This window comes from Erythranthe guttata, chromosome 2 (genome assembly GCF_056151865.1).
Source record: "Erythranthe guttata isolate IM_541 chromosome 2, IM_541, whole genome shotgun sequence".
Classification (NCBI taxonomy): Eukaryota; Viridiplantae; Streptophyta; class Magnoliopsida; order Lamiales; family Phrymaceae; genus Erythranthe; species Erythranthe guttata.
In genome coordinates, this window is record NC_142534.1 from 14,770,802 (window position 1) to 14,786,352 (window position 15,551).

At 37.5% G+C, this 15,551-nt stretch overlaps 2 protein-coding genes and 1 long non-coding RNA gene across 4 annotated transcripts; 1 reads left to right on the forward strand and 2 right to left on the reverse strand.

Moving 5' to 3' along the window:
- Nucleotides 1–3,367: 3,367 nt before the first annotated feature.
- Nucleotides 3,368–5,524, reverse strand: LOC148772430 (uncharacterized). The gene is made up of 2 exons (XR_016029381.1): nucleotides 5,233–5,524; nucleotides 3,368–3,599 (listed from the first exon to the last, which is right to left on the reverse strand). It is a non-coding gene; the product is annotated as an uncharacterized LOC148772430 (long non-coding RNA).
- Nucleotides 5,525–7,620: 2,096 nt separating this feature from the next.
- UPM1 (urophorphyrin methylase 1) lies at nucleotides 7,621–11,001 on the forward strand. Of its 2 annotated transcripts, none has more exons than XM_012994288.2 (5): nucleotides 7,621–8,368; nucleotides 9,181–9,258; nucleotides 9,370–9,439; nucleotides 9,527–9,804; nucleotides 10,621–11,001. In XM_012994288.2, exons 1-5 carry the CDS (start codon nucleotides 7,829–7,831, stop codon nucleotides 10,768–10,770), a joined length of 1,116 nt encoding a protein of 371 aa, XP_012849742.2. In that variant the 5' UTR covers nucleotides 7,621–7,828; the 3' UTR covers nucleotides 10,771–11,001. The 2 variants fall into 2 exon arrangements, with proteins under 2 accessions (XP_012849742.2, XP_012849741.2); XM_012994287.2 differs by having other exon boundaries at nucleotides 7,710–8,368; nucleotides 9,178–9,258.
- A 647-nt stretch (nucleotides 11,002–11,648) lies between these two features.
- LOC105969572 (O-fucosyltransferase 20) lies at nucleotides 11,649–14,599 on the reverse strand. The gene is made up of 5 exons (XM_012994345.2): nucleotides 13,798–14,599; nucleotides 13,522–13,690; nucleotides 12,966–13,055; nucleotides 12,564–12,847; nucleotides 11,649–12,457 (listed from the first exon to the last, which is right to left on the reverse strand). Exons 1-5 carry the CDS (start codon nucleotides 14,370–14,372, stop codon nucleotides 11,962–11,964), a joined length of 1,614 nt encoding a protein of 537 aa, XP_012849799.2. The 5' UTR covers nucleotides 14,373–14,599; the 3' UTR covers nucleotides 11,649–11,961.
- Nucleotides 14,600–15,551: the final 952 nt, after the last annotated feature.

A 15,551-nucleotide genomic window follows, 5' to 3' on the forward strand; every position in this document is an offset into this window, starting at 1 on the left:
GGTTGAACTATAAGCGCGTTGATCGATTTGCGGCTAAGTGCGTCGGCGACCACATTTGCTTTGCCGGGATGGTAGAGTATCTCGCAGTCGTAATCTTTGACTAGTTCGAGCCACCTTCGTTGCCTCATGTTCAAATCCTTCTGGGTGAAGAAGTATTTCAAACTCTTGTGATCGGTGTAGATAGTACACTTTTCACCATAGAGGTAGTGTCGCCAGATTTTGAGTGCGAAAACGACGGCGGCTAATTCGAGATCGTGCGTTGGATAATTGCGTTCGTACTCTTTGAGTTGACGTGAGGCGTAGGCAATGACTTTCCCATTTTGCATAAGGACGGCGCCTAATCCTAATTTCGAGGCATCACTGTAGACTATGAATTCTCCGACTTTCTCTGGTAGTGCGAGAATTGGTGCTGATGTGAGTCGAGCCTTTAATTCGGTGAAACTGGCATCGCATTCGGGCGTCCACTGGTACTTGACGTCTTTTCGAGTTAATCGTGTGAGTGGAGAGGCAAGCTTCGAGAAATCCTTCACGAATTTGCGGTAGTAGCCAGCTAGTCCAAGGAAGCTTCGGATTTCCTTTGCATTCTTTGGAATTGACCAATTTGACACCGCTTCGATCTTGCTAGGGTCGACGGAGATTCCTTGTTCTGAAACAATGTGACCAAGGAAAGCCACACTCGAAAGCCAGAACTCGCATTTGCTGAACTTGGCATATAGTTGATGCGATCGGAGAGTTTGGAGCACGGTGCGAAGGTGCGACATATGCTCTTCTTGGGTTTTGGAGTAGATGAGAATGTCGTCGATGAAGACAATTACAAACTGGTCCAAGTATTGATGAAAGACTCGGTTCATAAGGTCCATGAAAGCTGCGGGTGCGTTGGTTAGACCGAAGGGCATGACGACAAATTCATAATGACCATATCGGGTTCTGAAAGCTGTTTTGGGGATATCGGATTCTTTGATCTTGAGTTGGTGATAACCGGATCGGAGATCGATTTTAGAGAAGACCGATGAGCCTTGGAGTTGGTCGAAAAGATCATCGATTCGAGGAAGAGGGTATTTATTCTTGATTGTGAGTTTGTTGAGTTCACGGTAATCGATGCAAAGGCGAAGGGATCCGTCTTTCTTTTTGACAAAGAGAACCGGTGCACCCCACGGGGAATGGCTAGGTCGAACATAGCCTTTGTCGAGCAATTCTTGAATTTGTTCTTTTAGCTCCTTCAATTCCATCGGGGCCATACGGTACGGAGCTTTGGAAATTGGCGTAGCTCCGGGAATGAGATTGATTTCGAACTCGATTTCTCGATTGGGTGGAAGTCCGGGAATGTCGTCGGGAAATACGTCGGGAAATTCTTGCACGACTCGAATATCGGATATTTGAGTCTTGGGATCGGACTCAGATTTCAGAATATCCAATAAGTAGCCGGAATGACCCTTGTGAATGAGTTTAACTGCCTTGATTGCGGAAATGATTGGGATCGAGGTTTTGGTTTGACTTCGGAATTTTAGGGTTTTGCCGTTCGGAAGGGGAAAAATAACTGTTTTTGAGGCACAATCGATTTGGGCTTTGAATTTGGTTAACCAATCCATGCCTAGTATAATTTTGAAATTTTGGATCGGTAGGAGGATTAAATCGAAATTCATGGGTTGAGTGTGAACTCGGATTGGGCAATTGATTATGACTAGGTTAGAGCACATTTCTTCGCCAGAGGGAATGAGAATTCGGTATTCGTAATTTAGTCGATTTGGTTCGAGATTCAAGTGCGCAATTATATCTTTCGATATAAAGGAATGAGTAGAGCCGGAATCGATTAGAGCATATATTGGTTCTTCGAGGATAAATATGGTACCTGCTATCATAGACGGGTCTTGCTCGATCTGTTCTTGAGTCATGGCGAATACTCGGCCGGGGACGTTCGGTGGAGGTTTCGGGCAGTCCTTCACCATGTGTCCGGGCTGATGGCATCGGAAACAATTTCTCGTGCCTTGGATGCATTCTCCGAAGTGACTCTTTCCACACTTTGAGCAGGTTGGCTTTGGCGGCGGTGGCGGTGGTCCGGTTGGCTGGCGGATGGGCTGCGTTCCTTTCCCTCGGAATGGACGGTTGCCAAAGTTGTTCTTTTTCCACGGGCGTTGAGTAACTCCTTGTGGTCGGCGGCTGTTTTGAATGTCTCGTTCGTCCTGGGCAGCCATGAGTGCTTTGTCTACGAGTTGGCGGAAAGTCGAGGCGTCGGACATACGAATGTCTCTACGGATTTCGGGTTGGAGGCCGCGAATGAAATGGTTCTTCTTCTCCTCGGCGTCTCGAGCGATGAATGGAGCGTAGAGGCAGCCACGTTCGAAACGGCGGATGTATTCGATCATTGGTAAGTCGCCTTGGCGGAGTTCGAGAAATTCTTTGAGTTTGTGGGCTCGCACGTCTTTCGAGAAATATTTTTCGAAGAATTGAACTTTGAAATCGGCCCATGGCAGAGTCTCGAGGTTCGTTCCTTCTTTGATTCCTTCCCACCAGTGACGAGCTTCGTTTCGAAGTAGGAATATGGCACAGTGCACGCGGTCGCGGTCGGTCATTTGCATGTAGTCGTATATGACTTCGAGAGATTTGATCCACTCTTCGGCTATGGTGGGGTCGGTTCCACCGTGGAATTCGGATGGTTTCATTCGGAGGAATCGTTCGTATATGGCTTGGGGCGCATTGTTTCGGGGCGGGGTTTGGTTACGTTGGAGGAGTTGTTCGATTTGGCGTTGGTGGTTTTGGGCTTGTTCTCGGATTAAGTTCGAGAGATCGTTAATAGTTTGGTTGGGGTCTTGTGGTGCATCGGAAGGAGTGCTCGAGTTTCCTCGGGTTATACGTCTCGCCATTATTTCTATATTAATTCACAACTAATAAATAAAGCAAGTAAAACACATAAAGAAAATAATGCACATACTTTACCGGATGGTCCGAGCTTCGCGTCTCGAGTAGTCTCTAAACCCGTGAAGTTCGTACGAGTATCTATGAACCATGCTCTGATACCACCCTGTAGCACCCCCCTTCTAGACGGGCGATAAATCGAACCGGTTTATCGGAATGTTCATTGAACTAGCGGAAGCAAAAGGATCACTTTGTAATTTTTTAAAAACTTTGGAATGGGGCGAAAATGCAATTATCAAAAATATCTTCTTATGGGTATCTATAAAAAAAAAACTTTGCATTTTCGAAAACTTTCCTTAGGTTACTTTAAAGGTTTCGGAAACGAGTTTCGAGAGGAGGTTTTTTCGTTCGAGTGCTACACTATCAACTATCGATTTTTGGTTCGAAAAGAAATCAGAGTTTGGAAAGGTTATTTTGGTGAATAATTCGGAAATCACTAACGGAGGCATGAAAATAGCAAATTACGAAACTTATTATATTATGGTAGGGGTTAAGTACGATTATAACGATAATGAGTTCAAAAGGTACGAAAGGGAAAATGTTACGTTTTGATATTACATCACCAAAAGAGAATAACCAAAAGACTTTAGCATCGTTCATAGGTCCTCGTACGTCTTCCAAAATCCCGGGCAAGACCTCAATCCACTACTCGATCCATTCCGGTTGAGGATTACTAACACTATTACCTGCAATTAAAAGACATCTATATGAGCTATAAAGCTCAGTAAGAAATCCGAGTAATATCGAACTTTGGAAATACGTTATACATAATATATAATATTATATTCCCGTCCTTACCCACGTTCCGTACAATAACACGAGGCAATCGGTCAAATCATATAACTCACGAAAACACATCATTCACACAAAATCACGTACTTATGCAAAATGACTAAAATGCCCTTTTTTTTTTGAAAATCATGAAAAACACATTTTTCGTTTTATCGGATCCGTGAAAGATTAATTTCTGTACCTGAGTAATAAACCTGTTACGAGCCCGTTTTCACTAAGTGGGGATCAATCCACTATACACATCATCCTAGTTGGATACCGGCCCTCTATATCCGAGTTGTTTATTACCCGGTATTCCATTAATCTTTCAATTTAAAAACCTTTTAATGCAACTTTTCGAAATCATGTTTATGACCCACACATAACATCACAAATATCAATCAAGTGCCACAAAATTACACAAATATCACGATTTCACCACATATTTATAATTTGGGCAAAAATCCCCAAATTCACACATATAACACACAACCACACATGGCACACACCACATGCACAATCAGCACGCACACACTCACACATATTCAGCACACACACTCACACATTAAAACATCACCATTTAACATTAAACCATGCTTGTAAAGCAAGCACCCATTTTTCACCTTTCATTTAATGAATTAATTACCACTTCTAGGTAATAATCCATTCCAATATATTCCCACAGCAATTAATCCACAGCCATGCAGTAATTCAAGGTGCAAAATCTCAAGTTTCGTCATTCATGATTATTAATTCACAAACATGGAAATTAAAGCACAACACATAATACATGACATGCAAAATGATCTAATTTCGAAATAATAGCAAACCAATTCCAAAAATTCCCAAATTAAATCCTAGAACTCCTAACTGACCCAAATTTCAGATTTTGAAATTATTTTGAATTTTCACAAAGTTTCGAATTTTCTTGAAATTAAAAACTAGAAAATTCTCTTTTTCTTTTAAAAATCCAAAACTCTATTATAATCTAAACTACTTTGAAATCTTTGTCAAGAAAACATTTTCCCCATGTAATACTTGCTGGAAAACAGATTCCAAAAGTTTAAAATGACAGATTTTTCAGAAATTACAGTTTTGACCCAAAAGTTTCAAGATTTGCACATGCAACCACATTAAAAGTTCAAAATCCACTTTTTCATGAAAAACATCTTTGAATCCAAAATTTTTGTTCAATAAATGCTGGAAAACAGTTTTGAAAACGAATTTAAGACTGACTTTTAAAAAATTACAAATTTGACCCGAAAATCTATAGGTTTACACATGCAACCCCAAAAATTTATTTTTCTTGCAAAACCTTTGTGAAATCCGAATTTTTTTTTTTTTTTTTATGATTTTGGCCAATAAAACTTTTATACAAACAAAAGTGATGCATGCAAGAACAAGAAATCAACATTAAACACATATTTTCCATTTTTCCACAAAAGTACTAATTTCTTCGAAATCTTCCCCAATCTTTTAAGTAATTTTGAAAATCATTTTAATACTATTGATGCCATTTAATTGCAGCAAGAAATCGGAATTTCTTACCTTAAGAAGCCGAAAGAAAAGGTGAGGGAAAACCGAAGGAAAATGCTTCAAAGGTTGGTGCCAAGCTCTAGCCAAATTATTTCGATGGTGAAGGAGATGGTGTGGATCTTCAAGTGAGATGAATATTTTCTTTGGAGAATGGTGTTCTAGGCTGCTACAAGTCCATGATTAAATAGAGGACTTTCAAAATTATTTTTCATTTTCTTTGAGAATCAAGGGATGATGTGGAAGAAGGTGAAGAATGGAGGTGGTGGTGATGTCTCGGTGGAATGAAGAGAGGAGGACAAGTAATATGGTGAGGTGGAAGAAGATGGAAGAAGAAGAGGAGTGTGGGATTGAAATAGGTGCAATATTATTAAATAATTATTTAGCCTCTTTCTTTGACTAACACACACTCACACGGCACTTATATATATATAATATAATATTATAAAATCAAGCAATGCATGTAAAATATATCTACGTATGTATGCATGTAGATTATCAAGTAAAGTCCTATGTATATGCTAGTGTATTTAATTAATCAAGTATAGCATATAGTAGTCTAATTCACATAAGTCACATAAATATTATCACGTAATAATATCACCTAAGGATTCTCGAGTTAGGAATATTATTCTCGGGTTTTTAGGGTTTTCGGGTTTTGGGAAGGCGGGGTGTTACAACATTAGTGAGAAAAGTAATTTAATATGTATGTGGAATAATTTGTCTACTTAAATCAAATCCACTTTCGGGTGGGCCCATAAGAATTCAAAATCAGTCCAATTTCCTATATCGCAAGTTATATAGGCCCAACATGGATAATTCAAGGTGAACCCAAGCAAATATCAACTTTACCGCTCAAACTCAAGATTTTAATGGATTAGTTGGGTGGTGTTTGTAAAAGTTTTTAAAAATAGATTATGAGTTTTTTTTTTCTTCACATAATCTGTTTTTAGGTGTTTGTAAAATCAAGTTTTGATTTTGCTTCTCTTAAAATAATCAGTTTTAAGCTATAATTTATTAAGCATCTATGACCATGTTTTTTCTATTTAAGTTAGTTTTCAGTAAATTCGCAAACACCCCCAACTTTTAGAAATAAACACTTAAAATCAACTTAACTCACAATCTATAACCTCTACTTTTAAATAAACTTTTACAAACACCACCTTAATCGTTATTTACAAATAAACAATATGAGCAGTTTAAATTTTGGGTAAATTATGAAAAACCCCCTAAACTTAGGCTATATTATGAAAAACTCCCCCCACCTATCGGTCATTACCAAAATTCCTCCGAAGTTTGTTTATGTCATATTACACTGACCCCCTTGTTGTTCGATTTTTCACATAATCTGTCTGATTACATGGAGTATTTTTCGAAAAATGTCAATTCTACCTTTGCAGACATGACATTTCTCCATGCTACGTTGAAGACAAAAAATTACCCTCATAGGGGTAATGATAATCCTAAAAAGTTGTGAATATGTTGTTTAAAAAGAATAAAATTCCATGTAAAGGCCCCATTAGGGTAAGTTTTCTCTTTAAAAAATAGCATAAAGAAACACAACTCTGCAATGATAGAATCACCATTTTTTGGGGAATATTACCTCGAATCATAAAGATTTCGTGAAAAATCGCACCTTAAGGGTGTTGGTGTAAGACGTAAACAAATGTCTGGGAAATTTCAGTAATTACAAATATGTGAACGCATTTTCATAATTTAGCCCAAGTTTAGTAATTTACCCTATTATCCCTAAAATTTAGGGTAAATTATGAAAGTCTTCCTGAACTTAGGTTAAATTACGAAAAACTCCCCCACCTATCAGTAATTACCAAATTATCTCTAACGTTTGTTTATGTCTTGTTACACCGACCCCATTACAATGTAATTTTTTCACGAAATCTTTTTTATTACATGGAATATTTTTCGAAAAATGCCATTCTACGCTTGCAGATGTGGCATTTCTTTATGCTATTTCTTGAAGACAAAAATTACTTATGTTATTTAAGAAAAATAAAGATTCCATGTAAATGCTCCATCAGGGTAATTTTTTGTCTTAAAAAAGAAATATAAAGAAACGTCATGTTTACAAGGATAAAATCAACATTTTTTTGGGTAATATTCCTTCGAATAAAAAAAAATCGTGAAAAAATACAACTTTAAGGGGTTCGGTATAAGATGTAAACAAACGTCGGAGAATTTTAGTAATTACGGATATGTGGAGATGTTTTCCGTAATTTAGCCTAAGTTCGATTTTTTTTTTTTTTTTTAAGAAATATACCCTAGTATCCCTAAAACTTGAAAGCCCCAAAGGTCAAAATTGAGAAAAATAAACTTAAATAAATAAAATAAAAGGTCAAAAAAAGAAAATATAAAATCCAAGGGCTAGTGTGCCTACCAAAAGAGAGAATCTTTATTGACTATATCAAATTGTGAAAAGCTAAGCAAAAATTGCCTTCTCATCATCCCCTAAAGCTCAAAGCAGCTGCATTTGCCCCACATCAGGGTCACATACATACACAAAATGTGTATCTATATACCCTCACACCTCTGCTAAACAAACCTTAATCATTTCCGACACAACCCAGCAAAAAACCCTTGTTCCAAATTCTCAATGGCTCTCGTTAGCAGAATCCCATCTTCTTCCCCAACACCAATCCAATCAAGAAACCCCAAACCCTCGAACCCCAAACCAGTTTTCACCGTTCACTGTATGTCGAACTCGCAAAAGGCGTCACCTTTTACAGAAAAGCACTCAATCGAAAGGTACAACCGGGACAGCTGGCTGTACAACAATAATCAGCACCAGCAGCGGCAGCCCACTCCGTCGTGCCCACTTCCTCCCGATCAAGAATTCGTCAGAGACTACGATATCGGAATGCAAATTCCGGAGCTGAGGAAATTGCTTGATGTTCTGAAGGAAAAAAGAGAGAGCGAAAATGGGGCCCGAAAACCCGGGCCCGGAAATGTGTTCTTGGTGGGTACGGGCCCGGGCGACCCGGAATTGCTGACGATCAAGGCGATGAGGGTTATTGAGAATGCCGATCTGCTGTTGTACGATAGACTGGTTTCGAATGATGTGTTGGATTTGGTGGGGCCCGGTGCTCGGCTTTTGTATGTTGGCAAAACTGCTGGTTACCATAGCAGAACTCAGGTTTGTTTGTTTGTTCTGTACTATGATGTTTTTTTTTTTTTTTTTTTTTTTTTAATTGTAAGAATTTTGTGTTGTTTTAGAATGGTGCTTTCGAGTTTCGTTGCCTTTTCGATTAGTTTTTTCGAGCAGACTGTTGCAGCAGGTTAGTGTCCAATGTCACTGAATCGAAAAAACGGAGAAGTGGGTTTTTAGTTATCGAATCGTAAGACGGTAAATTATATGTGTTTTAGGGGTGTGTTGGTTTTTAATCCAAATTCGTGTTTCGATCGATCATACCAAATTGGAAGAATTTCGTGTTGTTTTTCTGGTAATGTGATGAACTTGAGTTTCGTGTGGCTGTTTAGTAGTTGAGCATTGTTTGAGAATGGGGGGGGGGGGGGTTTATTAAGTTGGAATCTTTGTTGAATTTTGGTTCTGCTCGTCACCTTTTCGATTAGTTTTCGTGCAGACGTTAGACATATAGGAGTGTATGACTAAATAAGATTTAGTGTGCAATGTGACCGACACGAAAAAATGGAGAAGTGAGTTTTAAATTATCGAATTCGGCTGTAGGTAGGGTCTTTAGACGATAAAATATATGCGGCTAAGAATGAAGATAACGGCATGCATGGTAGATTTCGATCCTACCAAATTGTAACTGTATGATGAATTGCATGCGGTTACGGTTGGTTAAGGTGAATTTTTCATCATCGTCCTCGAAAGTCGAAACTATACATTTCGGTGGCATCTTTTTTTTTACACGGATAAATATGCTTTATCATCTTCTTGGGAAAAAAAACAACAAAGTTATTTATGATTGAGTGGTTCAGCAGGAGGAAATTCACGAGCTACTTCTGAGCTTTGCCGAAGCGGGAGCAAATGTCGTGAGGCTTAAAGGTGGCGACCCATTAGTGAGTTTGCTGATTTAATTTAGTTTTTTATTTTTTATTTTTTATTAATAGTCGAAATATGTGTATAAGTTGTTACGAATTGGATACGAGTCTTATAACTCTTGATTATAGGTATTTGGAAGGGGTGGAGAAGAGATGGACTTTCTTCAACAACAAGGAATCGAAGTGAAAGTTATTCCAGGTAATTAGTTTTTAATCCTCGTCATAATCGGAAAGATTTTGTTTATAAAAAGAATTGATTTTTAATTAAAGGTGAACTTTTTGGCAGGGATAACGGCTGCTTCTGGAATAGCAGCAGAACTAGGAATTCCACTGACGCACCGTGGGGTGGCGAACAGCGTAAAATTTCTCACGGGCCACTCGAGAAAGGGAGGGAAAGATCCTCTTTTTGTGGCGGAAAATGCTGCGGATCCTGATTCTACCCTTGTTGTCTATATGGGGTTGTCTACTCTTCCTTCTCTAGCCTCGAAATTGATGTTTCATGGTTTGCCCGAGGACACACCGGCTGCTGCCATCGAGCGTGGAACGACACCTCAGCAACGTATTGTAAGCAACTTCTTTTATTTATTTTTATTTATTTATTTTATATTAAAATATAGGAAGTTACGTTTCGGAAATGCCATGCCATCTTTAACATCTATGATTATCGTGGCGTTTGCGAAAGCTTTTGAAAAAAAAGTTGAAGTTGGTGAAAAGATCAACTTTAAGCGGTCGAATTTTAAGTTGATAAGAAGCTTTCATTTTCTACTTATTTTTCTTAATGGGCAAATTACGGCCAACCCCCTATGTATAGCCAAATTATGAAAAAACCCTCTTGTTTGAGTAATTACAGCCACCCCCTCCTTTTAAAATTTTTTACATAAGATTTGTGTTATTCGGTTATTTACCGAACCAAATCGTATACTCAGTTCGGTAAACGGTATGAAATGTTGGCTTACCGAAATTTCGGTTCGGTTTACCAATTTTACACCCCTAAATTTACATCTGGAGGGGTATTTTCGTAAGAAAATACATAGTTGAGGGGGTGGCTGTAATTACCCAAACATGAGGGGGGTTTTCGTAATTTGACCATAACTCAGGGGTGGCCGTAATTTGCCCTTTTTTTTAAGTATCTCAAAATTCCCTTACAAAATGGATTCTTGTAAAATTAACAAGGGCTTAATCATCGAATGTAGCTTTAAAGCCAAAAGAGATGCTTTTGAGATTATAGTTTAAAAAAACTTAAATTAAGAAAGTTGTTTGCAAAAGCTTTTGTATAAGTAGAAGTTGGTGATTGTGAGTAAATTGGAAGTAAAGGCTAATTTGTATAATATTTGTTAATTAATTTAATCTGATTGAAACTATATTTTGGTACGGAATAAGGTGTTTGCTGAACTGAAAGACCTAGCCGATGAAATTGCGTCGCAAGAGCTGGTTTCGCCGACTTTGATTGTGATCGGAAAAGTCGTCGCTCTTTCGCCGTTATGGCCACATCCCGTTAGAGAAACTCCCACATTGGTCGAGTCCAGATAACAGCGTTACACAAGATTATCGATAAGAGCTTTGGAATGTTCTAGAACCAGTCGAGTCATCGGAGAGTTGTTTCTCTTGCTCTACTTCGAAATGTAGATCGAACAATCGAGTTTCTTTCGTTGTACACTTGCCCCCATGCGGATTTGTTAGTAAAAGATTAGGTGGAAAGATTTTGTAATAATGATATTGGTTTAATTATTGATATCCAATCCAATATTATTCTTTGAGCAAGTTTTTTTTTTTCCTCTTCTTTTCTTTCTTTCTTGGCGCCTGTGTTATTTTCGGGGTGGAGATTGGAACAGAATTTCGGAATTCCGATTCCGGTTTTCTCGAATTCCCGGAAATATTTTCTGGAAATTGTGTTTTTCTTTTTCTTCCCAAGAGTTACATATTAAATATGTAATTAGTTTTTCACATCCGGAAAAAGAAAAAATGAACTTTTCGAAAGTGCTTATTTTGATATGTCCGATTTCCACCCGTAACCTACACAGCACGGAAATTTCAATTTCTTGATGTTTCCGCGGTTCGGACACGTTTTGTGTCGGGAACTCGAATACACCTGCCAGACACCTTATGTACCATTTTGCAATTTTTAAAAAGTTAGAAACATATTTGAATTGCAAATTTTCAAATACTTTTGTTGTTTTCCTAATTATATACATGATTTAAATGATCAATTGCAAATTTATCGTTGATAGTTTAAATTTATTTTGAATATGTTTGAATCAAAATATATAAAAAGAACTTATATATAATTAAAAACTTATATATGTTTATATAGCATATTTATAAATATACTTCTATACTTTTAATATTTACACATTTTCCCAAGTTCCCGTATCCCTATTTTCGGTACACGCCTATACAACAAGAGTGTAATATAAAAGAATAAATTTATTCAATTAATCTTATGTATACGTATAAATATTATATACAATGTAATCCCCCTTTAGATACAACACAAAGAATAAATGAAATAAAAAGAATACATATATGTTTCCTATACTTGTTCCCCCTACTGAAAAATCCACCGAGCAGCCATCGAAAATCTCGATGCATCTCGAACCAATGAGAACTCGCCACTTGTCAAGTTCATCTTGCTCGTAATTTTCATCCAGACAAAACTCACAACTCACCAAGCGTTGAACACTGCCGTTTTACTTCGATAATGCAAGAACGATATATATATGATCAGAAGGAAGAACGAGCAACGGTATTATTGCACATGCACTCGGGGATAGGATATTTCGTCACATCTCTCCCGTTTTTGCTAGTCCTAAGCTCCGGCTTCCCTAAAGAATCCCGGTGCAAGTCGACTATGATCTTATTGAATTCACTTTCGGGGAGAGAAGTGTCCATAAAATACGAGAGCATCTGTCTTTTATTCGGTATAATCGTCTTTTTGTGCCCCGCATACGCCCTTTGCCCCTGGATTGCATGGCCCATATTTCCACCATGAGATGCCATAAAAACGTCACTTCTCTCGGAAACTATATAATCAATAGCAGCCATTAAAGAAGCCTTCTTCGAAAACGGCTCGAGCTCCCCCGGCAAAGCAAGATCTTCTTTATTGTAGAAATTCGGAAATTCGCTAGTCAACGGAGTCAACGTTTCTTTTCCTCCCAACGGAACCCCTCCTGCCCAATATATCCTCGTTGTTTTAGGAGCTCCCAATGCTTTTAGCAACCTAAAAACACAATAATCATTAATAATCTTTATTATTTTTTTAGAAGAAAAATATATTTTCTTTAACTTTAATCATAATTTAAAAAAAAAAAAAAATAGATCACTACCTTACGACTTCCAAGGCATTTAAAGGGCATAAGCCAGCGAGTTTTCGTTGATGGTAGGTCATGTTGGATCTCGAAGTCAAAAGCTCCGGGCGCGATTTTCTCTCGTTATTTATCATTTCATCGTAATTAGGGCTAAGACCGGGTAGACAACCCGTTCTTACCCAAACGTCTTTTTCCATTCTTAGATGAAGAGCAACGTATGGCCCTTTGCTTCTCATTCTTTCGGTAAGCTTCGTACCGAGTTCTGAAATGTGCGGTGCAAATCTCAATGCGTGAAAAGCAACCTGAAAACCGAGTTATATATAGGATTCTAGATTAGTGGATTGAATTGTCGGAAGATTTTGTGTAAGGAATTTTAAGGATTAATTGAAAACCGATGAAAGTGCAATGTGTATGTAATACCTTGCAACGTAGCTTTTGAAGGTCGGAAGGAAGGTCCTTCGAAAGCCTCGAGTCGAGTCCGCGTAATAGTAGTACGCCATCTCTCCTAATCTGCGGGAATCAAGAAAATTTTAATCATTAGACCTGTGAAATAGAAAGACGAACATAAATTCGAAAACAAATTCCCTCCATTTTTAATTCTTTGATTCCTTTACTCAAACATTACTCCGAAAGAATTCACACATGGAAGTATATTATAAAAGGCATGTTTAATGAATCGAAAAAAAAACTCGAATAAGAAGCTTTCGAGTTTTAAGGGTTTGGTGATCATAAGTAAAGATTTAATCTTTGTCACCTTGGAATAAGTCTTAAGTTGTTTCCAATGTTAAAGACTCAAACTTTGGAATCATCCCGATGCCTTTGCGAATCAAACGCCGGCCCAATTTCGACATAATAAAGAACAATTTTAATTAATTTTTAAAACTATTCTCGTCTTTCCAAAAACCAACGCTAACGTACTAAAAAAGAGTCGAAAATAAGCATCAAGAAAGGATAATAAGTGAGTTCATCAACTCACCCTTCGAATATAACGGGAGCGAATCCACTCCGGCGAGGCGTGGAGTGGGGTCCTCTTCTCCTCGACCGGCCTCGTCATCAAATGAGTCGAAGGAAGTGACGAAACTACCCTCACATCGTCCGCCAACACTTTCTTGAAGTGATCCAAGTCAAATATATCCGAAAATTCACTGCAATTCATAATTCTCTTCAAGTCAATACAAAAAAAAGTAAAAAGTGAAAAATTACAAAATGGTCCCAAAAATTGAAAAAAAAAAGGAGAGAGAAAAGAACAAACCTTTCATCACCCCAAATAACATTGACTTGCAAATTTGGGACAACCAAAGAAGCACCAAGAATCCTTGCAATAACAACAGCATCAACAATCTGATTCCTCTGTTGATTCATCCCACCGGAAACAACAACAAGCAAATACTTTGTTCTGTCCTTAACAATTTCAAGACTTTCTGCTCTGTATTTTTCACTGAAATCCAAACAAGGCCTATACCCCAACCCATCTGGCTGCACCCAAAACTCCGACTTTTCGTCGAAAACGGCTGCTTTTTCGATTGAATTACGCCGAAAACTCGAAAACCCAGTTGAGAAACCGGCCTTTTCTTGAGAAATAGAACATGGGTTTTGCGAGAAAGGCATCTTGAACAGCATATAGAGAAAACCCAGCACGAAAATCAAGAAAATGGAGAATCTTGGGTTTTTTAGCAAGACGGTGATCTTTGATGGTGGGCTCTGTTTTTTCTTTGGGGAGTGGAGCAGGGATTCGAGGGATGCTTGTGAGATGGAGTTTATTATCTGGGATGGTACTGAAATGTAGCTCTGGTGATGCTTCTTCTTGTTGCTCTTTGACACTGCCATTTTCACACACGCGCGCACGCGCGCACTGGTTGGGTGGTAGTGATGTGGTGTTTGTGTTTGTTTTCTTTGAGCTTTCTTGGGAAGAATCGGGAGAGAGGGAGAGAGAGAGAGAGAGAGAGAGAGAGAGAGAGGAGGGGTTAGAGAGAGAAAGTGACGGCGGCCGGAAAGTGAAGGGAGTATCGGAGAAGATGAGTTTTAAAATCTATGTCCAGTTTTTTTGAATGCGCGTTGATGAGTAATGCTTTGTTATATTTATAATATTTGCATTTCAGGCGCAACTATTTTTATTTTATTTTATTTTTTATCATAAAAATGTGAAATTATAAATAAAAGGGTAAACTACAACCATCCTTGAAGTATGGTAAAATTACAAAAAAAACCCCTAATGTTTGGATAATTACAATTATTCGTTCAACTATAAATCTTCTTACGCGTCCACCCTTATGTTGTCCAATTCAACATAATCTTCTAGATTTCGTGGAATGTTCTTTAGTTTGTACTTGTTTTGTGCAAAAATGCAGTTTTTGATGCACCATATACAAGCCAAAAAACACATCTTATGATCATCTTGCTTCAAAATGTGGAGCTCGAATGAGATTAAACGGGTTTCAACATTGAGAATATTCCATATTATCTAAAAGATTCCAGTAAATTTAACACTGCAAGAGTGGACGTGTAAGAAGATTTATAGTTGAGAATGATTATAATTACCCAAACATGAGTGATTTTTTTGTATTTTGACCAACCTCAGGGATGATTGTAATTTACCCTAAATAAAATGAATTTTGATCTAAAAATATTCAATTTTTGAAAACAATTTTTTTTTTCATTGTGGTTTTCTATTTTTCTAGGGAAGAAAATAAAAATAGATCGCAATCTAAGATATATAAAAATATACCCAAAATTTTGAGTTTTCCCACAAATGTTTAAAATATTAAATTACACATTTTTATATGATATATTTTCAATATATTATTAAAAAAAAAAAACCTTCTACCAATTGAAAACGATTTTGAAAGAATTATAATATGTTTGCATTGGTTCTTGTTCACAAATATTGCCAAAATTATTTGGTGATTTGCAATTAAGCCCTTTATCTTTTAGGAAATGCAAATTGAGCAAAGCAAAGCTCAATCATGCGTAATAGTGCTATTTATATTTATTTTATACAAAGTTAGA